The sequence below is a fragment of the Mesoplodon densirostris genome, chromosome 2 (assembly GCF_025265405.1).
Source record: "Mesoplodon densirostris isolate mMesDen1 chromosome 2, mMesDen1 primary haplotype, whole genome shotgun sequence".
In the NCBI taxonomy this organism is placed as follows: domain Eukaryota; kingdom Metazoa; phylum Chordata; class Mammalia; order Artiodactyla; family Ziphiidae; genus Mesoplodon; species Mesoplodon densirostris.
The window spans coordinates 10,257,581-10,283,515 of record NC_082662.1 but is presented as its reverse complement, the minus strand read 5'-3'; the positions used below and the strand labels follow the sequence as shown (position 1 = coordinate 10,283,515).

At 44.3% G+C, this 25,935-nt stretch overlaps 1 protein-coding gene across 1 annotated transcript; it reads right to left on the bottom strand.

Moving 5' to 3' along the window:
• Window positions 1-707: 707 nt before the first annotated feature.
• On the bottom strand, window positions 708-25,935 carry PDPN (podoplanin). Its single transcript, XM_060079931.1, is given in 6 exon segments — window positions 708-823; window positions 1,372-1,410; window positions 5,067-5,196; window positions 6,752-6,885; window positions 25,627-25,777; window positions 25,780-25,935. Coding segments are annotated over 6 exon segments (726 nt in total).

The window sequence follows — 25,935 nt, the reverse complement described above, 5'->3', positions numbered from 1 at the left end:
GTGGAGGAGTCACCGTGGATTTTGAGTGCAGTGGTCAAGCATTTCCACGGGCCATCTTCTCCACACGCTCAGGCATGAGGGGGAAATCGGAAACTCTCTTTTTTAAAACATATTGGCAGGAGGGCACAATTCTTCAGCTCTTTAGGGCCTGGGAAAACAAAGAGAAAAGTGACGGTCACTTCTTTTACTGGCACTGTGACTAGTAATCCCGTAAGTCATTGTTCCTTTGTCTACGTCTTCCAGTTCTGGATTATGGGGCTCTTCTCTCCCTGCTCATCCCTCCTCCAGGCCTGGTCCTCACACCCAGGGTCAGATTCCTGGGCATTTCCAGACACATAACTCTGCAACTCTATTGCTAATTGTGTCCCTCGACCCCCCAGTTGTATAGCATTTATCCTTCCCCACCCAATCATATATTATCTTCCCAGCAGATGGGTTTTCATTCAAGTTCACTTAGTTGGAAAATTAAGACAAGAGGTCAAATCTGCTGAGATCTCAACGGAATTCAACTAAAGAGCCATCTGTGGCACTTTCTTGGAAATTTATAAGGCCCCAAGTAGACACCTGTTCTTCTGGGGAAGCTTCAGATGTAGTGCTTACAGAGGTTGGTAGCTTCTGAACATGACCTTTATTTGGAGGTTTCTATTAGTTCAAAGGTTGGAAATGGCTGCCCTCATTTACCTATCACACGGGCCTAAGATATTTACTTACGAGTACCTTCCTGACATTTTTCGAACAAACACAGCGATGATTCCACCAGTGGATCCAATGGCTAGTAAGACCCCAACTATGATGCCAACCAGGGTCACTGTTGACAAGCCACCTGATTGAGAAGAAAAAAAAGCATAAGCCCCAGATAAGCAATACACCACCAATAAGCAATGCCACTGGCCCACTGTAGATAACAAATGATGTTCTATGTTGTTTCTCCTGTATTCGGTGGGAGTTGACTTAGGAAGGGAGAAATGTTGGGTTATTCTAATCTCATATTATGAATAGAAAGTTTTCTGGGTCTTAAGATCTCTCAAGCATACCACTCCTACTAGGTGGCTTCACTGTTAATTACGGGGTAGCATTTGTGTACACACAGCTACTAAATTAGCCCCTCTATTTTCATTCTTAGGAATGATAAATTGTGATATGACACCATTTTCCATAGCTGGCATTAAGTGAACAGACTCATTTGCAGTTTGCTTATTTTCAAATACAGGCTTTTCTCTCTTAAAAGAGGTTTGAAACCTGTTCTCAGAAGGTTTGTATTCTGCTCCCATTGACTACAATCCAGGAAAGAATGTAATTCATCACAAAGATTAAGTTCAAAGAAACCTTTTTTAAAACATAAGAATATTTTGGTACCAAAATCTAACCCACCTTTCTCAACAGTTGTTGGTTTTTTTCCATCTGCTTTCCCTATAAAGAGAGAGATGTAATGATATAGAATTATTAGGATTTAGTAACTATAATTTAACAACTGGCAGAAGATGAATTTACCCTAAATGGAAGGTAGCAAAACACAAGCAAAGAGGATAATTTCTTAAGTAAATTGGATCAGGGGATTTTTAAGCAAGCTCTGACATGATCTTGTTTCAAAACTATTATTATTGAATTTATGAATGCTTCTTCACACCTATGGGTCTGTAGTTCTTTTGTGGATGTTACTTTTTTTCTCACCCACTGTAGAGAGCAGTGTCAAGGAAACGGGCCCATAGAGACCTTAAATAAATAGTCAAAGATTTCAGAAGTTAGGGTAACAAAAGAATCTAAGCCCCTTGATTCTTGGTCCAATGTCAAGATCATGGAAAACTCGCCCATTGTGATGAGGTCTATTTTGAAGAAACATCATTCTGAGAGCAAAATGTTTTGGAAGTTGTGGTCAAGACTGTGATTTGCCTCATGATATCAATTTCCTAACAAAATCCAGATCTTACAGGGCACATGATTTTAATGAGAATATACCCTTTGTATTTATGGCACTATTATTGTAGGATTTCTATCTGCAGCTAAACTTAATCCAATAGTTACAATGTGAATATTCTCATTTACCAAGCATGTGAAGTTGTTTAATTATGAATACCTTCCTGTAAGTAATAAAACTGTGAGTTTCTTTCAGGTAATTTTACACAATTTCTATTAAAAAATAAAGGCCTTTTGTTTTGTTTCTCCCATCAACTTCTTTGTATACTGAGTCCTTCACTCCTCTGGGTGGTAGGTATTTATGAAGAAGTCAAGAGGCCTTGATATAATGAGACAATGGAGAGAAGTGATGCAATCAGGCCCTTCCCTAGAAACTTCGTTCACAATTTGCAAAATACCACAGATATCCAATAGCTTTCCTAATCAAAGGTGACACCAGCCAACGATCAGCTATATGATGCTTTCTTTTTCTAATGGTTGAGTTGGAAAGAAGTCATCCACTCTGTACCAAATCCATCTTCAAAAAGAAGACATCTTTTCAAGATGGCCCCAGGATTTGGGTCCTTGAACCCAGCTCTCCCTGCATGAGCTGAACTCACAGCTCTCCAGCATTTACGTGGAGCTCAAGCTGATCACGCCAACCCAGTTGGGAGACTGGGAGATTGCTGGTTTTGAAGCCTGCCCAGGACAAAGGTGTCATCAAATCGACTCCCTAAATGTTATACCTGGTTGCCAACTACCAGTAGAGACAGGTCATGTGTTTTGCTTATCATGTCTTAACATGGTGGCTGCATACTGGGCTCATAACATAACAATCACCATCAAAGACATCATCTGTCAGAAAATACATTACCGAAAATAAAGTTTGTGAAGATTCATTACTAAATTAGAGTTTACGAGTCTTGTACTCCCTAGCTCCCTCCCTGTTATACTGACTGTGATCATGCAAGTGTGTCATACGTATGAACATCATCAAACTTTGGTGTTTCATGGGAAAGACATCTGCTGCCCTAATAAAATGACCTCTTAAAAAACAAATTGTTTATAATCACACTTTAACTCACATGTGAAAATTTCTTGGAACGCTGATGCATGAAGTGGGAATGTGCCATAATCACAGTCTTTGTGAAAGGGTGGGGTAGGGGACAGGACAAGAGAGTAACCATGAGTATTTTCCAGTTAACTGAGAATTTTTATTTTTAAGGAATAGGAGAAATCTCCTGGTATGCTATAAAAACTAGTTAACTTGTAATGCTCTATTTTCTGCTGCTCATTAGCTGTGAACTCTTGTTACAAATGATCAATGCTTCTCCAAAATTTTGAAATGCTTTCCAATGACCAATTATCAATATACTAACGATTCTTTCCTTGCTTAGCCCTATTTGGTTCTCTCTGGTATTTAATGTTAACCGTTTCTTTAGCATCTTGGAGTAACCGTAGGCTTTATTTTCAAAGCATGTTATAAAACTTTTTTTATCTTTGTGGTAAAATACAGAACATAAACTTTACTATCTTCACCATTTTTTTTTCTTTCTTTTTTTTTCTTCTTCTTTTTTTTTTTTGTGGTACGCGGGCCTCTCACTGTTGTGGTCTCTCCCGTTGTGGAGCACAGGTTCTGGACGCGCAGGCTCAGCGGCCATGGCTCACGGGCCCAGCCGCTCCACGGCATGTGGGATCCTCCTGGACCGGGGCACGAACCCGTGTCCCCTGCATCGGCAGGCGGACTCCCAACCACTGCGCCACCAGGGAAGCCCTATCTTCACCATTTTTAAGTGTACTGTTTGATGGTATTAAATACATTCACACTGTTGTGCAAACATCACCACCATCCATCTCCAGAACTCCTTTTCATCTTGCAAAACTGACACTGTACCGATTCCCCACTCCCTCCTCCCCCCAGCCCTGGCAACAACCATTCTACTTTCTGTCTCTATGATTTTGACTACTCTATGTATCTCATCTAAGTGGAATCATACAGTGTTTGTCTTTTGGTGACTGGCTTATTCCATTTAACCCTCAAGGTTCATCTATGTTGTAGCATGTGTGAGAATTTTCTTCCTTTTAAAGGCTGAATAATACTCCATTGTATGTATATGACACATTTTGTTTATCCAGTCATCTGTCCATGGATAATGGGGTTGCTTCCATGTTTTAGCTACTGTGTCTACTGCTGCTATGAACATGTGTGTACAAATATAATGCATTCAAAAAATCTTCAGAAGTGCTACAGAGTTTTTAAAACCAGATTGGCGGTTGGGTCTGGAAATGCATATTAAACAGTAAGGAATAACTTTCTAGGTGTTCAGCTGTGCAGCTGGTTTCAGGAACCACGGCTTTAGGGAAGGTCCTTATGTTTGCTTTCATTTAAAGATGAAAACACCTAAGTATATAAAATGATTATAGAAAATTGCTTGAGTTAGCAAGCACTCATTGCAGTTATTAGAGGATTAGTTCCTTTTCTCTTCCACTCCTATCTACTATAAAATAAGGTATATTTTTAAAATATCCCAAACAACTGAATTTCTCCTAAGAAAGTTTTGGAAATAGGAGGCTCTTTCCCTTGCTAAGTTGTAATGGCAATGATCTTTCCTCATGCTCATTGGTGATGGTCTAAACCTCATAATAATGACAAAGACTCAAAGTTGTCCTAAGGAGTTTCACCTCAAGGAGTCCCATTCACTTTGCTGCAGGTACCAACTGTGAATCACAAGCACAACCCCAAATCCTGGTAAGACTGGTTTAGAGTATATTCTTGCTTCATGTGTACAGACATGAACTCAGTGTAAGATGGTAAATGTTAGCATAGAATCTACTAAGATTTACATAGGTTGGCTAAGCTTTATGCTTTTGGGTGTCAACACAAAGTTCTTAGTGTGGCATTATATCAGGTTAGGGTCAGCAATATGACACCAGCAGCTACCTAACTTGCCCTTGTGGAGGCATTATCACTGGTTGTCATTTAAGGTTAGAAAGCTGTGTTCAGCAACCCAATAAATACAAATTCTGAACCTACCACAGAAAGCTTGGTTCAAAATTAGTGCTTGCATTCCAATATGTGCCCTATTGATTATTATATTTGTTCCTGGATTTTTTGGAATACACTGATTATGCAGAAGAAGATCAACCCCTACTGGGGTGTCTGGTTTTCTTACCTGGGGACTGACTAGTTGCCACATTCAGGGTTGTGGTGCTCTGGCTTTGTCCTTGGGAGTGGACTGTGCTTTCCGCAGTTGGCAGGTCCTCTTTGTGACCCTCTGTTATGCTCTTTGCTCTTGTCGGCATCTATTGGAGATGTAAATGAGGCAAAACAGAAATAAAACCTAATGCTTTATACTCTGCCTTATAACAGAAATGGATTTAAGGTGGCATAAATATATAAGCTATATGATGACCTAAGTTTAAAGTGGAAACAAGAAAACAAACATAAAGAAAAAACAAGAATGGGGATAGGAATAAAATCCTGAAATAAATGCCAAATGTTTAGCACGCTGACTTCCTAAGGTCTAAACTCTTCAGAAAATACTGGGGCACGAGGCATTAATTCTTTCTCTTCCTTGAACTTGAATGGCACTTTTCCCCTGTAACATTTATTTGGCACATACTATGTTGTATTATTTTTAATGCCCTTCCTCCCCCAATTAGAGTGATAGTTAGCCTTTACTAAGAGCTTACTATTTGCCAGGCCCTCTAAATACCTTCTCAAATACACCACAGAAAACCCCTAAGTAAATTCTATTATTAACCCTATAGTATGAATCAGGCTTAGAGAGATCAGATAATATGCCCAAGCTCACAGAGCTAACAAGCAACAGAACAAGACTTGGAAATGGTTCTGTTGACTCCAAAGTTCATGCCAATGTAGCATTCAACAAATATGCTAGTGAGCACAGGCAACAAAAACAAACATAGATCAATGGGACCACATCAAACTTTAAAATTTTGTGCATCAAAGGACACAATCAACAGAGTTAAAAGGCAACCTATGGAATGGGAGGAAATATTTGCAAATCATATACTTTAATATCTGATTAAAGTATATAGAACTCCTACAACTCAATAACAAAAAAGTCAAATAACTTGATTTAAGAAATGGGCAAAAGGCACAGCATGCAGGATCTAAGTTCCCTGACCAGGGATCAAACCCATGCCCCCTGCAGTGGGAACACAGATCCTAACCACTGGACCACCAGGGAGTTCCCTGGGCAAAAGGACTTGAGTAGACAAATCTCCAAATATGGTACGCAATGGCCAAAAAACATACAAAAGATGCTTAATATCACTAATCATCAGAGAAAAGCAAATCAAAACCACAATGAGATTATTGCCTCACACCTGTTAGGATGGCTACTGTCAAAAGAACAGAAAATAACATGTTGGCAAGGATGTGGAGAAACTGGAACCATTGTGCACTGTTGGTAGAATGGTTGCAATCACTACAGAAAATAGAATGGAGGTCCTTAGAAAAATTAAAAATAGAACTACCATATGATCCAGCAATCCCACTTCTGGATGTACACCCAAAAGAATTAAAAGCAGGGTCTGGAAGAGATATTTGCACAACCATGTTCATAGCAGCACTATTCACAATAGCCCAGAGTTAGAAGCAATCCAAACAGATGAAGAAAATGTGGTACATACAGTGGAATATTATTCAACCTCAAAAGGAAAAAAATTCTTACACATGCTACAATATGGATGAACACTGGGGACATTATGTTCAAGCATACTGAAATAAGCCAGTCACAAAATATCATTGCATGTGACCACATACATATAATAAGTAACCTTGCATGTCATCACATACATATAATAAATATCCCTGCATGTGATCACTCACCAGAGCTGTCGAGCCAGCAGACTCATGGGGCTCTCCACTGGCACCTGGGGTCACCATGTAATCTTCCACACCCAGGGTCGCGTTGTGATTTTCCACACCTGTAGTCATGTTATCTTCTGGCCGGACTGTGCTGACTGAAAAGGAAAGACGGAGTCAGACCTTAACGTGGAAATCGTGTGGGCAGACCTAACTGGCCAGCTTCAGTCAGATTATTTTCTTTTCATTTCTTTTGGGTATTTTTTTCTTTTTAGGGGGGTTGTCATTCTGGCTTAACACAAACCATTCTACATACATACAACTGCCTGGTTATCTCCATTGTAAAAGAAAGGAAGATGGGAATATAAAAAGGTGAAGCAGGCAGCCCCTCCCTGGTATCCCACTGAGGTATGCTGGATGGGGGGTGTACACTTTGCCTTTTCAGTAATGAACCTGACTCTTCCTGGTGCCATTTCATACAATGAATTAATGCATTCGGGTCAATAGAATATCGTTTAGACCTAGAAGAATAACCTGGAAAGATTTCTAAAAATGCTAATTAGCAGGCTCTATCCCAAACCTACTGAATCAGAATGTCCAAAAGCAGGGCCTCCTTCTTTGTAAAATCAATCTCACTCTCCATTTAATTTTGAGACTGCTGTCTGCTTGAATGATTATAATCACTGGCTCTGACCACAGACCTCATAGACGACACAGAGTTCAACCTCTTCTTTTACGGTTGGGGTTATCGCCTATGGGGGAGATCAGTAATATACTTAAGGATGCCGAGATAACCAATAGAACTTTTAGTGCGCCCAGAGCTATACTAAAGAGAGACCTCACAGCCCCTGGCCCTGGCTTTTCTGCATTACCACTAGATGAATGATCCTGTGTGCCAATGAGAAAGGTTTCCAGAGGAGGAGGGGATGGAGGTGGGTGGGAGGAGGGTGGATGGGAGGAGGGTGGATGGAGGAGGGTGGGATTGCAGGTTGAATTCCAGGACTTGGGAGAGAACTAGAAGTGGCCTCTTCTTCACCCTCTACCACAATGATCGGAGCTAATCCTGACCGAGTAGGAGCACCATCTCAACTCATCAAATAACCCTTTTCACAAGTTAAAACAAATCTGACTCATTGGTCATGGGTTCCCTCTCCAGACTCAGAGTGGATCTGGAAGAAACTCCATGTCTAAATGCAGTTGCAAAATAAGTGAGCACACACAGCCCAGGAGCAAGAGCAAGGGGGTGCTTGGAGACTTATGTGCTTAATTGAAGGGCAGATATTCATATCTAGACAGCGCCTAAGTGAGCGATCTGGCCCTTGCCTTAAGATTCCTTATTTTTCCCATGCTTAGATAGCTCAGCCAAAGTCACAGCTAATAAATATTTGATCACAGCTTTTTTGCTGATGCATAGAGGAAGGAAACCTCTAGAGTAAATTCTCCTGTTCCATGAGCCTTCTTTTTGTACTGAGGGTCCTAATCCAATGCTGCCAATCGACGTTCTGGATGAGCCTCCCAAGCATATGCATTTATTTTTCATCTGGGGTCGGGGGAAAGGCTTTCACTAGTTAGCAATAACTGAATACCTCAGTGCCTGCAAATGGATTGCCTCCCTTTTTGGCTGGTTGCTGGGGGCTCCTGCTAAGGATTTATGACCATGATCTCAGCAAATGTTGAATGTACTTTTTTTGTGTGGCTGCGTTGGGTCTTCTTTGCTGCGCTCGGGCTTTCTCTAGTTGTCGGGGGTGGTGGATTCTCTTGTGGAGCATGAGCTCTAGGTGCACGGGCTTCAGTAGTTGTGGCATGCGGGCTCAGTAGCTGTGGCACATGGGCTTCAGTAGTTGTGGCTCGTGGGCTCAGTAGTTGTGGCACACGGGCTCAGTAGTTGTGGCTCACGGGCTCAGTAGTTGTGGCATACAGGCTTAGTTGCTCCGTGGCATGTGGGATCTTCCCGGACCAGGGCTCAAACCCATGTCCCCTGTATTGGCAGGTGGATTTTTTTGTGTGTGTGGTACGTGGGCCTCTCACTGTTGTGGCCTCTCCCGTTGCGGAGCACAGGCTCTGGCCACGCAGGCTCAGCGGCCATGGCTCACGGGCCTAGCCGCTCCACAGCATGTGGGATCTTCCCGGACCAGGGCAAGAACCCGTGTCCCCTGCATCGGCAGGCGGATTCTTAACCACTGTGCCACCAGGGAAGTCCCAAATGTTGAACGTAGTTATCAAGCTCAAGGGGGAATATCCCTTTGCTAGGCAAGCAGTCTTTATTTAAAAACTAAGCATCCTATTTTCTTTTCTTCCACTCCTGGTTTGAACTCAGTTAACAGATTATCCACTTAAAAAATGTTTTCTGGAGTGTTCAGCAAAATCACTTACTATATGGCATCCTCTAACTTTAAAAAACAAAATAAAGCCACCCTTGCTTTAAACAAATTAAGTACTGAATGAAGTTAGTTTGAATTCTTTCATAGAATGTTCAGTTCATTGAAAGCGTAACTTGATAAAAATTCCTTCTTGTTCTTTTCTACTCTTGGCCCACAGACCCAAGGACTAAAATTGCTCTGAATAGACAAAGGACATTTTATGAATGACACTCATGATTAAGAGGCATTTCTTTTGTCTCACTGCCCTGGCGTTCTTTTTGCTCCATGGGAAAGTTGATCTTTAACAAGAGATGCTCAATTCAACCTCTCATTATTTCGGCTGAAGGCTTTCCTGGGTGAAGGGTTCCTACGAGCCCAGCTGCTGAGTTTCCAGCCAGCATTTGACATCCTTTTCTCTTGAATGGTGAAATTCAAATCATGTATTGATGCCTTCACTCCCCAATCCTTTTTTTCTTCCTAAGACACGTGTGTGCACAGGCAACATGCAAAACTGTTTATATAAGTGCAGCGATGAACCTACAATAACAGAGTCTGTTCTGGAGCGGTGTCCCCTTATGCTCACATGAACACCTTTTTCCTGCCACACCCAGCCTCCTCCAGCCTGCCGGTCAGAACCAATGGAAGTTTCCAAATACGGCTGTAAGGCATCCATTTGCTTTGGAATTTGTGTGTATGTATTATTCTTTAAAAAGGTACTACCTCTAAGAAGATGATGTGATAATTTGATTTGATCTTAAGGTTTCTAAGTTTGAGAACAAATGAGCACTGAAGAGATGCTTATTGGGATAAAAGTGTTAATTATGAATCATTTTTATCTTAGCATTAAAGTCTAATAGCTCCAAAGAAATTATTCTAGTTTCCATACATTTATGGGATAGCATTTCTTTTAAAATATTTTAGAATTTGGATGGAACATTAAATCACACTGTTACTATGATTGTCTTGCAACAGTCCCAAATTCTTGATTAAAAGCCTTTGTGGGGAAAAAAAAAAAAGCCTTTGTGTAAGTGTTTTCAGTTTTGTGGTTTTATTTGCACTTCTCTGATTTGTGCTGGTGAGTTGTTCCATCTGTTTGCTGGCCGATAGGAGTGTCTTCTCTTGTGACCATTTTTCTCTTATGGTATTCACCTTTTTTTTTATAATTGTTAAGTGCTCTTTATGCCTTAAGAATGTATTCTTTGGAATAGATGCTACAATCTGTTTTTTTTTTTTTTTTTTTTTTACTAATTGGCATGTCTCTTTTGTAAGTGGCAAGGTCTATCACTAGTCAAACTTATTAAGCTTGTTTTGTCCCTCTGATGTCATACTTACAAACCCTTCCTCAACATTATGTAAATATTCATCTATATTTTCTTTTTTTTTTTTTTTTTTGCGATACATGGGCCTCTCACTGTCGTGGCCTCTCCTGTTGCGGAGCACAGGCTCCGGACGCGCAGGCTCAGCGGCCATGGCTCACGGGCTCAGCCGCTCCGCGGCATGTGGGATCTTCCTGGACCGGGGCACGAACCCATGTCCCCTGCATCGGCAGGCGGACTCCCAACCACTGCGCCACCAGGGAAGCCCCATCTATATTTTCCTTAAGGTTCTTTCTATTTGTCTTGTGTTCACCTCAAAGCATGATGTAAAATGGGAATATAAATTTGATTTTCCCCCAAGGATTAAACTGTCATTTCAATAACTCATCTTTTCCTCTCTGCTTCAAAACTAGCTCTCATTGAGACAAATGGTTTCTTCCAAATACTGTGTCATGGTATTGGGAGAAACCTTTAGCAAAAGGACCAGCCTAAATGGCCTGGGCACTGCCGTCTGCCCCCATGCCCCCTACATTCTACCCTCTGTCTGCAGACTCCTTCCAGAACTGATTCCTAAATCTGTGTTCCCCTCGCCATCATCTCCCTCTTCCTCTTCACACCAGCTGACGGCTGCTGAGCTAATTCTGTGCCAGGGATGTAGTTAGAATAAAACAGGGTGCAGAGAGCAAGCAAGGAGAGGGCGCCACACTCGAACACAAGTGCACTGAGATCTTTCTGAGTCATAGGCTCTGCTGAGGGCAGGAGGAACAGCATTACAACACACCCTCTCTCCCATTTGTTCAGCAATGTAGGGTTTACACAACATCTTCAGGCTGACTTTATATCACAAGGTGGGTTGCACTGGCATTTTTGTCCCCATTGATCAGATGAGGAAGGTGAGGTTGACAGAGGCCCTCCTGGACCAAACCTTAGTGAGGCTCCTCTGAGCCCTCTTCTCAATGAGACCATGGCCTTGGGCTTCCATGTCCATCATTGCAGAGTCCAGTTTCAGCAAGAACCCTGCTAAGTCAGGTTAGAGACAATCTCTCGACCCCTCGATATGTGATCAAGTTCCCCATCTCCCACCTTTGATGTCTAAGTCCCTGGACTGCCTTTAGCAAGAATCCTGTTAGGCCAGTTTAGCAAGACTCCCCCTACCCTTGAGGTCTCTTCTTCATCATTTTCCATCCACTGCCCCTCACTCTGCTCCTTGGCTACAAATCCCCAGCTGTCCTTATTGTATTTGAAGTTGAGCCCCATCTCTCTCCCCTATGGCAATAGTCTTGAATAAAGTTTTCCAACTGTTTGAACAAGTGCCAAAATAACTTTCTTTAACAAGGTCAGAAGTTAAACGATTTGCCAAGTTGGCCTGGTCAGTGAGTGGATGCAAAGCCAAGTGTTTTGCCTGCTCATTGGCCCCCAAGATCCTTTTGTGCCTCTATGGCAGCTGTTGCCTGGAAAATGCCCACCCGTCCCGGGTTCTGACATCCTTCCTCTTCACCCCCATCCTCATCCTCCCTTAAATTATAATCCTGTAAAGAAGATGTGGCACATATATACAATGGAATATTACTCAGCCATAAAAAGAAATGAAATTGAGTTATTTGTAGTGAGGTGGATGGACCTAGAGACTGTCATACAGAGTGAAGTAAGTCAGAAAGAGAAAAACAAATAACGTATGCTAACACATATATATGGAATCTAAAAAAAAAGGTTCTGAAGAACCTATGGGCAGAACAGGAGTAAAGATGCAGATGTAGAGAATGGACTTGAGGACATGGGGAAGGGAGAGGGTAAGCTGGGACGAAGTGAGAGAGTGGCATGGACTTATATATACTACCAAATGTAAAATAGATAGCTAGTGGGAAGCAGCTGCATAGCACAGGGAGATCAGCTCAGTGCTTTGCGACCACCTAGAGGGGTGGGAGGGAGACGCAAGAGGGAGGGGATATGGGGATATATGTATATGTATATAGCTGATTCACTGTTATAAAGCAGAAACTAACACACCATTGTAAAGCAATTATACTCCAATAAAGATGTTTTAAAAAAAGATTAACATAAGATTACATTAACAATGAAAAATGTAAATTATGCACCCAAATAAATTGAATTACAGTATCCAATATCTTCATTAAAAAAATTATAATCCTGGTTGTCGGAAGCAGTTGATTCCTTGGGCATCTCACCTCCTCTTATGAAACCCCATCTGTTAGAATCCCCCAATCAAGTTATTTAGTGACGACAACCTCTATTTCCTCAAATGAGTCCCCTTCTCGGACTGAGCATCCAGAAGTGGCAGGTAAGAAGTCAGGTGTGATCTGCCTTACAAAGGCTGTATTTCTCAGAGCAGAGGTTCTCTTGCTTCTACAAACAAAGGCAGCAGCAACGATGGAGATTGGAGCTTTCCCGAGGTTCACCTCTATCTTCTTGAATATTTACTGCACACCTACTATATGCTGGGCCCCATTCTGGGCACTGGAGACAGAGGCGTGAACCAGGTGAGGTCTCCACTCTCGTGGATTTGGGTACTGTTGTGGTGGAGTACGGGTGCTCACAACAAGCAGACAAACAGGGAAAATCTCAAGATAGTGCTCCTGCACACCCCCCCCTTCAGATCCCTGCTCACAGGGCACTTTCTCGGGAGGCCTTCCTGACCACCCATGGAAATCAGTACCCCCCTCCCCACACACTAATATTAGTGAATATTTGTATATTCACTGATCGACTGTCCCACTAGAACATAAGCTCAGTAAAGGCTGTTTCACCTCAATGTCCCCATTGCCTACGACACTGGCACAGGGGAGGCACTCAGTACATACTTGTTGAATGACTGAGTGATCTCCAGGTAGGTGAAGAGCTGGTCTAACTAACCCTGAAGCCCAGAATGAGCTTGGAGCACCACACACTCCAGAAACAGGGTGATCAGTGTGGCTGGATGGTAAGAAAATGAGACCGGGGAGGTGTGGAGGGCCAGTCTGGTGGAACTCTGTAAGGAAGGGGTCTTGATTTCAACTGGAGTAGAAAGGAAGCCAGGACATGCTCTGAGTGGGGGCAGGACCTAACCCCAGTCCCAGGAACCACTCTTAGTGCCATGGAATAGATGTGGGTGTCGGGTATGGTGCTGGGGTCAGACGGAAGCTGAGAGATCACTTAGACTGTTGTCCAGGCAGAAGCGGGTGGTGTTTGCACCGGGACAGAGCAGCGGGAAGAGAAAGAACTGGACGGGTAATGGCTGGAAAGCATCTGAAGTCATTACCCCAACAATCAGAAATCAGTATGAAACCTCAGCGGCGAGACTTCATTTTACCATTTGCTGCAGCCCTTGGATAACAACATTTATTTCATTTTTTTAAAGTCTTTTATTGAATTTGTTACAATTTTGCTTCTTTTTTTTTTTTTTTTTTTTTTTTTTTTTTTTTTTGCGGTACGCAGGCCTCTCACTGCTGTGGCCTCTCCCATTGCAGAGCACAGGCTCTGGAAGCGCAGGCTCAGCGGCCATGGCTCACGGGCCCAGTCGCTCCGCGGCATGTGGGATCTTCCCTGACTGGGGCATGAACCCATGTCCCCTGCATCGGCAGGCGGACTCTCAACCACTGCGCCACCAGGGAAGCCCTTGCTTCTATTTTATGGGTTTTGGGGTTTGTTTTGGTTTTTTGGCCGTGAGGCATGCGGGATCTTTGCTCCCCGACCAGGGATTGAACCCTCACCCCTGCATTAGAAGGCACAGTCCTAACCATTGGACCACCAGGGAAGTCCTGATAACATTTAGACTATGAATCGGTGAACTGAATAAGTAGGATGTTCCCATATGATTCTGAGTCCTTTACTGGATTTCACCTTGTTTTATCAGGACAGCCACAGAAGTCTCCTACATAAGCTTAGGTAAAGAGCCTCCGCCCCATTTCCATCTCCACATAAGGAAGAAGTTCCCTGTGGTCCTCTTTCTGCTGACCTGAAGCTTCAGAATCCAACAGCTGGAGATTAAAGTGGGAAAGTTGATTTTAAAAGAAGTCAAGCTGAGTTACCCCCAGGGTTTCAAAGAAAACCGGTGGTGTTAGCCAATAGATTAAGGCATCTTTCATGTTGTCTGGATTTTCTAGCATCTTGAGCTGCTCCAGCATCTAAATGCACAAATAACCCTTTGAAGATGGATGACTGCATGGCCTTGGAATGATTTTTGTGGCCATCGAGAAGTAGAATGCTCTTTTTCTTTTCTTGCAACATCCTAGGAAGTTCTGGATTTTCCCTGTAGGAGAAACTGTAAAATAACTGACAAATAATCCCAATTAAATTTGGGAGAATGTAATGCTTTTAGAGGGAGGTCAAAACATCTATTTAGAAAAAGCCAAACCAAAAATGCCTGCTTCTGTTTCCTTGCCCAGACACTGGCTTTTATACATTATTTTTCTATCATGTCTCAAAACTGTGCTCAGAAGCCTGAAAATAAACACACCCCAAACTGCAGAGGGGTGTCAACCTCCAACATTTTCCAACATTCTGTAGACCACCCACCGTGATCACTGAGATAGATCTTTGTACACTCTTTCACCTCCATTCAAGACATCCCCAGTTTAGCTGTTTGATGGCACTCCTTTCGTTACCATGACGTGGGTTACTGCAGCCGGAAGAAAGGTGTTCGGACTTTGCTTTTATTTACCACGTCTTTTGAGTGACCCCTCTGGTCCCATAGGCTGGCCCACATCCTGACTTGTACAGAAGCCTTTCTGTGGAATATTGAAAGCCATTTGCTGACCCAGACCCTCAACTCCTGGCAGACCCCGGGGTTGTGGGCAGTACAATCACTGATGTGGCCTGTGGGCTTCCCACCACCTCCACCCCTTCCAAGGATCCTGGTAAATGGCTCACTGGATCCCAATGTGGCCATGGAGAATCTAGGCAACTCCTAGAAGTCTGGCCACACCACTCAGTACCCCACAGGGACACACGTGCTCTTAATTTTCCTCCAGGCAATACAGTACAGCCTCCAGCCCACAGAGTCCCCTATTCCCCATGCCTGGCACCATGGTTAAGTATTTAGCAGATGTTCGCTGAGTGACTGACTGAATGAGAACACGTACAGCCACGTAGGAGATTTCTTTTGAGTTGTCCCTTACCTTACAATATCACTACCACTGTCCACCTCACCCAAGAATTGTTGAAAGCCTTCCCCTGGTGACAGAGACAGCAGAGCTGAAAGCACGGCGCTTCCCCATGAGGATGAGCTTTGCTGCTCTGCCGTTTGATTTTTTTTTTTTTTTTTTTTTTTGCGGTACGCCGGCCTCTCACTGCTGCGGCCCCTCCCATTGCGGAGCACAGGCTCCGGACGCGCAGGCTCAGCGGCCATGGCTCACGGGCCCAGCCGCTCCGCGGCATGTGGGATCTTCCCGGACCGGGGCACGAACCCGTGTCCCCTGCATCGGCAGGCGGACTCTCAACCACTGTGCCACCAGGGAAGCCCTGCTGTTTGATTTTTAATGAGCAGCAGCCTGTCCACTCATTGCATCCGGTCCTGTCCGTCCGTGCAGGCTGAGGCTGAGACTGCCCGCTGTCGGCATCAGGGATGTGTGCCTCTCCCATAAAAATCAAGAGAAACGTGTCAAGCCTGCAGAGATCACACACGTGTCACTAGTTCCTCTAGAGAAATCAGAAGAAATGCTACCCATTAAGATTTGGAGCAGCGAACATCCCCTGGCTTCAGAGAAGGGGAGGTTATGCTCAATGCCCCAAGGGGCATTTTTCTTTGACCCCTCAGGGTCACCTCCCAAAGCTGAAGGCAGCGTTCTGAAAGTCTCTGCTGCTGGACGTGGCAATAAAGAAAGGAGAGGGGCCAGAGATGGCCGGGGACTCCTGTTTCATTTCAGAAGCAAGGACTCACACCACTCACTGGCAGGTGGAAGGTGCAGGACACGCAGTCCATAAGTCAGGTCTCCCAACCACATCCATTCTCTTCCCTTCGATGGGGGAAAAGGAATTGAGACCTAGTGTGTACCCTTCACAAATCTTCGCAATCAATCTCCATGACCATCCACGAGGTGGTATTTTAATAATGGCGACTATTTTATAGGAGGATGTGCACAACGTCTGTGCCAAGCACTCTCTTTTGATCTTCACAAAAGCCTTGCAGACTAACATCATCCTCATTCTGTAAATGAGGATGGTGGAGCTGAGAGTAATCTACCCATGTAGCCAGCAAGGGGTTGATGCAGGGGTTACACATCAAGATCTGTCAGACCCCAAAGAAATCCCCAGCTCTAACCACTCCGTTACACAGCCTTTATGTGTATTGGTTACTTTTCCACAGCTCCCACTCATTCTCCTCCCCCACTCAGCTCCACCACTGCCCACCCAAACCCTACCTACTCTTTGTGGCCCAGGGAAAACACCTCTTTCTTCAGTGCCCACCCGCACCCTCCTGAGGTGCCAGGAGAAAGTAATCTCCTCTAAATTAGTGTAGGGCTTGATAACACCGCACTCACGACTTTCTCCCTACTAGCATTTATCAATTTATCAAACTTCTTTAGGGCAGCATTCCTTTCTGCTGTAAGTCTATGGCCCAGCCACTAGCATAGTCTCTGATAACTGAATGAATGAATGAATGAATGAATATTTACACTTTTCAGGACTCAGGAGAATGAATCAACTTACCGACTCACCCTAACCTCAAAGAGGGCTCAGGACCCTTCAAATGCCAAAACTCGAGGCTGTTGGTTACAACCTCAACCAAGATTACTCAACCTGGGGAGAGGTTTCTCTCTTGACCAAGAGCGGAATGTTCTCAGTAAAAAGAGGAAATGAGTTCACAGTTTTGTGGACTGGAATCAACACCTCTGTAATAACTTTTCTGGAACCTGGCCGGGGTCGCAGTCCTGCACAAAGAGGCCATCTCCTAGGGTGGACCGCTTAGTACTTGAATAACCAAACAACTAAAGCGGGCTTTAGAAGTGCCGGCCTGGAGCACAGCATCTCAACGGGATGATGGGGTGTTTGGGAAACACTCACCATCTGTTCGGAAACTGAGCTTGTGATTCACGCAGGGCTGTCAGCTGAGCAGGCCCTGATTTTGCAACAGTGAAAAGAGAAGCCCCTTCGACTCTGACCTCACCATCCACCCATGCACAGACATCCTCCACAGACAGACCAGCTGTGAGTCCAGGAGGATGAGGCCCTACAGGAATGCACAGTATGTAGCTGTGTTTCCACTATCTGCCCTTGGTCTTGAGCCTAAGCCTGTTTCTTCTGAGACTCCTTGCCATCTTTCTCCCTTGTTCCCATGAATGGGGAATTCAGGCAGCAAACTCTGTGTCCAGGGCTTATTTCTGATGCCATTTTAGTTGAGATCTCCCCAGGTACCCATCAGATACATCAGATTGGATGTCTTACTAGTACCTCAAACTCACTGTGTCTATAAGACAATGCATAACCTCCCGTTCCTTCTCATCACATTGGTTCCTAATCTCTCACCCCTCCAATCTGATTTCTATCACCTGCCTTCTTGTCATTCCTGCCAAACAGACTGGGCCACTGTGTTTCTTCCCTCTTCCTCCTGCCAAAGTTTACTACGTACCAACCATTTGTTCTTTTAAGTGCTGAATAAGACAGGTCCTGCTCTCTTCTCTAAAGAGCAAGAGATGTACACAAATGATTAAAATACAATGATAAGAGTAGCCAAAGCGATCTTGAAAAAGAACAAAGAGGAGGACTCACACTTCCCAATTTCAGAACTTACTACAAAACTACAGTAATCAAGACCATGTGCCCGCACGCCAGCACCCGTGTTCTGCAACAAGAGAAGCCACCCAATGAGTAGCCTGCACACCGCAACCAAGACCCAATGCAGCCAATTAATTAATTGATTGATTAATTAATTAAAAAACAAGTTGCCATCTGACTTACTGCCTGGTGAGGGCCAAATTTCTGGTTCATAATGTGGGTCTTCTGGTTCTGCAATTAAATGATGTAATGGGCATAAAAAAAAAAAAAGAAAGACCATGTGGTACCAGCATAAGGACAGATGTATAGATCAATGCAATAGAACTGAGAGTCCAGAAATAAACCCACACTTTTATGGGCAATTGATTTTGACAAGGGTACCAAGATAGTTCAGTGGAAAGAACTGTCTGTTCAACAAAATGGCGCTGAAACCACTAGATATCTTCATGCAAAAGAATGGCGTTGGACCTCTATTTCACACCATGATTAATTCATTAAAAATTAATTTCAAATGACTCAAAGACCTCAGCGTAAGAGTTAAAACTATACAGCTGTTGGAAGAAAACATAAGAGTAAACCTTTGTGACCTTGGATTAGGCAATGGCTTCCTAGACAAGACACTAACAGTATAGGCAACAAAAGAAAAAAATAGATAAATTGGACTTCATCAAAATTTTAAAAAATTTGTGCTTCAGTGGATGCTACCAAGAGATTGAAAAGCCAGCTCACAGAATGGGAGGAATATTTGCAATTCATATGTCTGATAAAGGTCTAGTATCCAGAATACACACAGAATTCAACAATAAAAAATGACAACCCAATTTTAAAATGAGCAAAAGAAGATATATAAATGGCCTTTAAGCACATGAAAAGAAGTGCAATGTCATTGGTCATTAGGGGAATGCAAATCAAAATTATAATGAGATACCACTCCATACACACCAGGATGGCTACTATTTAAAAAAAAAAAAACACTCAACCAAATGGAAAATAACAAGTGTTGGCAAGGATGTGGAGAAATTGGAACCTTTCTGCATTGTTGGAGGAATGTAAAATGGTGCAGCTGCTTTGGAAAACAGTTTGGCAGTTCCTCAAAAAGTTAAACATAGAGTTACCATAAGACCTGGCAATTCTACTCCTAGGGACATACTTGAGAGAAATGAAAACATATGTCCACACAAAGACTTGTACATGAATGTTCATAGCAGCATTATTCATAACAGGCCCAAAAAGGAAACAACCCAAATGTCCATCAATGGGTTAACAAAATGGCTAAACAAAATGCAGTATAGCCATATCATAGAATATTATTCTGCCATAAAAAGGAATAAAATTCGGACTCATGCTACAACGTGGATGAACCTTGAAAACACCATGCTAAGTGAAAGCCAGACACAAAAGACCACATATTGTATGATGACATTTATAGGAAATACCTAAAATAGGCAAACCCATAAAGACAGAAAGCAGATTAGTGGTTGCTAGGGGGTGAGGGAGGGGAAAATGGGAGCAACTGCTAATGGTGTGGGGCTTTGGAGGAGGGGGTGATGAAAATATTCTAATAGTGACAGTGGTGATGGTTGTACAACTCTCTGAATATACTAAAAACCACTGGATTGTTTAATTTAAAGGGGTAATTTTATGTCATGAGAATTATATATCAATAAAAAATTTTAAAGCAGTGATGAGTGGTGTAAGAAGTGAATAAGAAGAAATCAGAAAATGAGGAAAGAATAAGAAGAAATCTGGAGGTACTGAGCTACAAGCCTTGCTGGCTCTTATTCCCCCAAATCTGATCTCATTCCCCCTTCTTCTGTAACCACACTTAGCCTCTTTATCTCCTGACTCTCCCCCTCCCCCAGACTAGTCCCATAAACTAGATTCAATCCCATATGGTGTCCTTGCCATTAAGTTTTCTTTTGGCAATCACTATTCATGGCCCAATCTGCTCCCATTTGCCTATTGCCTACAGAAAAAGGTCTACCTCCAACTCAACACGGACTCAGACTTCTCCCTGATTTCCAGCTCTCCCCAACTCATGACTCCATGACACCCATGACTCCAGCCAGCCTTCATGGCTTTTCCCAGCCCTGGGTGCCCACACCTTTTCCCACACAAACTCCAGGTTTTTCTAATTTCCACGCATTTTTTCAAGCAGTCTTTCTTGCCAGGATTGCCCTTCCCTGCCACCCTGCCCAACCAACTCCACCATTTTTCACAGCCAAGATCAAGTCCCATCTTCCCCACAAGGGTTTTTCCAGCTCCTGAAGCCCACAAGAATCTCATCTCCAAACTAGCAGCAGGTAATGGTGTGTGCCACGCAGGACATGACTTTTGTGCTGCCTTGTCTGTATACACCACCCACACATCTGCCTTGCCTCTCTGTGTGAGCTGAAGCCCCACTGTATGATTCCATTCTAACTCTTAAAGTTCTTAATAATATGTGTGCTCTATAAATGTTTAAGGGAACAGGGATTATGTCCTTTAGTTAGGTACCCCAATGTCAGTCTAGTTCTTCAATCTGAATTATGTATCCAACAAATAACAAGTGGAGTTACTGCTGTAAAAGTTACTTGAAATCAACCTGCTGACATCTCTGAGTGTCCTTGGTGGCCACAACCCTAAGCATAGCTGGCTGTTGTGCTGAATGTTTAGGGGTGTGGGCTCTGGGGTTGAGCTGCCTGAAGTGAAGTCTCACCATTGCTATTTTTTGTAAGTTACTGAAGCTCTCTGAGACTCTTTACCCATCTGTAAAATACAAATAGTTCCTACCTTGTAGGTCTGTTGTGTGGATTAAATGAAATAGGGCTTGGAAGGTGCTTGACACTAAGCACTCAGTAACCGTTAGCTGTTATTATACACTTACTGCTATGAACACCACCCATCCAGAATCTAGTCCCTTTAGTTTTACAGATTCAGAAATTTAATCTTATTATAGGGTGATCTAGCTCAGATGAAACTGTTTCACCCTAGCCAAGCTCATAAGAGGGCAGGAAATCAAATAGCTTATTTAGAATGGGAAATAGTTTCCCAATGCTTTCTACCCATGTTTGCTATTCAAGGCGTGCCCTTCTCAAGAGTGAAATACCTGAAATGCTGTCTGGTGCAGATAGAACAAAGTCTGGGGTGAAGCAGTTGGGTGGAATACATTTCCAGACTGTGAAAGAACAGGGATCCCTAATTCACAGGAACACCTGGACTGAGATCAGAAGCCCTACAGCCACTAGATATGATTATCTTGCATACTAGCTGTTAGCAAGGATAACGTTTGCCTTGCCTGACTCACAAAGAAGTTAGTAAGTAAATATTTGTTAAATAAATGCATTCCTTGGGCAAGGCAGGCTTCACGTCATCTAGTCCTTATTCCTTTCCCCTCCCTGTCTAGATTCTAGGCAAACAGACTCCCTTCTCCTCTGGGCAGGATACTATTCATTGGATCACAGCTTTGCTTATATTAGCTGAGTTTTACTCACCCAGATGGAGACAGTGTGATGAATTACAGGAAATACTTCGTTCTCATCAGTAATATGTTGACGCATCTTCTAGTGGCCCTTCCCTGCTTCCCACCTATATTCCATGTAACTGTCATTCCCCTGCCTGCTACAAATGTAACAATGACAATGATTACCTCCCCCGCTCCGGGGGAGGGACCTCAGTGACCTCTCTCTCCTGCCTGGAGCCCTGGAAGCCCTGACCCTCTGGACAGAGGTCGAGAGCACACCTTCCTCCGGAAAGGTGATTATCCTATTGGTAGGTTTGCTGTTTTTTGGTTTGTGGGTGTTTTTCTTCCCTGCATAAAATTTAGTGTTGCCCCGACAATTTCAGTTTGCAGCTTCTCAGACAACTAGGTGAATGAGGTGGGCAGGTCTGCAAATTTCCCTCTGAACTTAGCTCGATTCCCCTCAAAGAATTAAGCCCATCTCCTCTGACCAATTCCCGAGGCAAAGACACTCGGCCAGATGAAAAGGCGGGAGAGCCCGACCATCCCTACCTGTTGAAGTTCAAGGGAATGCTTGCCATGGACTAGCCGCCATGAGCAGGCTGGTTGGTGGGCACTGGGGTGAGACAGAGGGAAGGAAACAGCCACCTCATTTTCCTGCCTTGGAGAAAGTTGGCAGGATTCCGGTTGTTCCCTAACCTGGCTCCATCTCAGAGCCCTCAGATAAAATGCTTGATCACTTTCCTTTCCCAAAAAGTTTTAAGACATCAGTAGGGAAAGATTCAGAACTCCAATCAAAAGGTGCTTTTATCTCCTGCCCACCCCACGGGAATCCTAAGACTTATCTCAGTAACCCACCCGTTCCCCCCAATCATTTGATTCTCTTTCAGCAAAACACTCTCACTGGATATTTCTTTGGAATGTCCAAGGAATGGCAGATTCCTTGGAGAGTCTTAGAGGACCTGATTTAGCTTCCTCAAGTGAGTTTCAAAAGGGTACTGCCAAGTATGTGAGCCTTTTCTCTCTCTACATCCTCCCCTGTAATATTTCCACAAGTGGTAACCTGGCATGCCTGCTCTTGGAAGCCAGAAATATGACAAATATTCAGATAAGCCAGTGGAATTTAAAGCACACTTTCCTCGGTTTGCTGGTGAGGACTGCAGTGCATGCTTTACGCTACGTGTTCCTCCCCCAGATGTGCTTAGAGTTCAAATCCAGCACTTCAGGAGATGATGAATTACTATTTGGGGAATGAATTAATAAATCCTATTTTAAGGTACTGTGACATCTTCATTTTTAAAGGAGTATTATGGTAAGTATTAAATGTAAAGAACTTTTTGTACCTTAAAAAATTTTGTTTTCATGTTTAAGGAGTTTAAAGCAAGGTTAACCTTTAATTTCAAGTTCAACCTCCTTTTTTTTTTTTTTTCAGTGTGTAATGTAGCAAAAAAAAGCTTGAGGTTTGGAGTTAGGCCCATTTTTTGAATCCCAGTTCTGGCATATTCTGAAGATAATAATGCATAATTCAAGGCCTGGTGATGATTAAATGAGGGAACTGTGACATTCCTAGCACATGGTGGGGGATGGGAATGGGAGAGAGGTGGTGTCCTTCCTACTTGGCCACACCATCCACTGTCACTCCAAGGTTTGGGGTCTCTGTAATTCTCAGTATAGAGTTACTCACCGGCCTCTCATTATGGAGGCCGGAGGAACGAGAAGGGGCTGTGTACCTCTGCTCAGCCTGGGTTGCTCCCTATTTGCCACGTCCCAACTTAGCCTTCTTATGCTTGGATACTTTTTCAAAATGTGCTTTTCTATATTAAATGCGATCTTGGATCTTGGAGCCCTCACGAAGGCTCTAACAGACCTGAGATGCTTTAAGTGCAACAAAAAACTCTTAGCAACTCGTGAAGATTTCCGAGCATCCGAAACTGGCAAGAGTTTTGGGGAAATCACAGGGAAATTTGTTCACCGCATGATTAATCCTGAGTGGACTGGTCCCGGAAAAGCACATGTGGGTTTTCAGCAAGCAGCAGCCTGCAGAATTTCACAAAATAAACGACCTCACGAAGAGGCCCGTGTACGTGTTTTGGATGAAAGTTCAGAGTGAGGGCAGGGCCTGCCAAAGGAGGAAAATGCCAGATGTGTGGACAGCAGAGCTCCTCTGAATCCACTAACATCCCAAGAGACAACACATGGGACCAGATTATACAACTGAATCAGATTATAACACTAGATGAGGGAAGCCCAGTGGGGAGTAGACTTCTATGAGAAAGATAATAAAATTCATCACCATAATTACCCCCAGCCCAGCTCCCCAACAAGAGCCCACAATGGCTCAGCTCAAAGAAGTTATTCATCCATATTCAAGTTGCCTCACTCATTATCCTCAGACAAAACCTCCTTCTGGGCCTCAAATCCTCGCCAGCAGCCCAGCAACTCTGCATTGACACACAGCCCCCGGGGAGGGGTCCGGGGATGCTTCTGTCTCTAGCAATCGAGTTGCTAGTACTAGGGGTGGCTGGTTTTTTTCAGACAAGGTTTACCACTTCTTTTTAGGAGTACCTTTGATATTCGGGACTGTCTTTAAGATAATTATGGCTAACCCTTCCCTAGGAGAAAACAGAGGATGCCGCCCAGGGGCCGATTTTCCTGGGCAGAGCTGGGATGCGGCTCAGTTTGGGGGCCTCCCACACCTTGCCCCGCTGAGCACAAAATGTTGTCATTTGCACACTGTCTTGCCAAAAAGGAAATGTAACTGAAACGCAGAGCCATGTATATCACCCTGGAGAGAGAAGTTCCAAAGATAGGACTGCCACGAATAGCTCACGGCCCTGCAAAGAGAGCTGCTCAGTCTCCCCGAAGCAGACGGCCCGGCAGAGAGTAATAGACCCTATATCACTTCCCTAGGGCTGGGTATAATTGTCTTTGTGTGGAGCCCTCCCTCAAAGCCCTCCCTTCAAGCAGGATTCTTCTGGCACCAGGCTTACCTCCATCCTCAATTTGGAAAATGAAAAAGAGTTTAATTTCCTCAACCTCCAACTCCAAAGATCACAAGTTAGCTTACAACGCCTTGGACCAATATTCAGTGAGCAACTACTGTGGTGCCAGATATTGTTTGGTCCTCGGGATCAAGGCGAAGACATAGCTGTGTCCAAGGGAGCTTATATTCTACTTTGGAAACGGATTAAACATAAAAACCCAAGAAAAATTAAACTCTGACCGATGTGCATGGGTGCCACAAACACAGCACACTGAGCCAGGAAGAGGCAAGATGAGAAGAAGATGTAAGAGAAAGAGGAAAAGGAGAGGAGACGATGCAGGTAATGGGCAGGCAGAGCTCCCATCATCAGATCCAGTGGAGTGAAGGTCTAAGGAGCCACCAACGCTCGGTCATTGGCGCTCTTGGCCAAGTTCCACACGTGGCCCCAAAGGAACTTAAATCTCAGTGTTCACAATAGTCCTCCACGCACTCAGGACCCTCCACTGCAGTCCTTTCCCCACACGCTATCCTCTCTACAGAGGATAACGGAGGCCTCTTCCAATGGGTCTCCGCTAGTAGGGTCCTGAGTGTGTCCAGCGTGCCCTCCTACAGGGTATAAGACCTGGCAGCCCCCCAGAGGGAGCCAGTCGCAGCACAGGGGAATTCCACCCCCAGCCCCTATCCCTCCCGATTCCTTGGGGTCAGTTTCTTCTGAGGCCATGGGCGGTCCTCCGATACACAGCCCTGTAGGAAAGCCCAGCGCCGCCAGTGGAAGGCTCCTGGCGGCTACCCTTCCACTCCATCAGGGGGTGGGCCGCCACCGAGGGCGACCCCCCTCTGCTCTCCACCTGCTTCCTGTGGATTCGGGGTCTCCTCCTGGCACCCCGCTCAGCTCTTCCTCTGCGACCTGGCACCAGCAAAGCCGCTGTCTCTCGTTCTCCCGGGTCCTCCGGACTCGTGCGCACACATACACTGCCAGCTCCGCTCTGCTCTCCCGGGCAACCTCAAATACCAGGCCCGGGCGTTCCCGCAAGTCCCAGCTCGCTCGTCCCCACCAGCAGCTGCAGGGAGCCCCGCCTGCTGGGTCTTACCTTCTGCCAGGACCCAGAGCCACGCGCTTCCCAAAACGAAGAACAGAACTGGCACCTTCCACATTTTCTTAGTTGACTTGTTCTTTGGGGGGGGGGGGGGGGGGGCGAGCAGCTCGTTTCTGTGCTGGGGGAAGATTATGAAAAAGCTCCTCAGCCAGAGGCCCTCGTTTGATGGAGCGCGAGACTGGGGGCTGGAAAATGCGGGGAGCAGAAGTCCCAGCGCGGGAGGGGTCCCCGAGTTCTTTCGCCCGCAGCGGCAGCCGGAGGAGCAAACTTTGCAGTTGCGAACTTTCGGATCAGAGTCAGCAT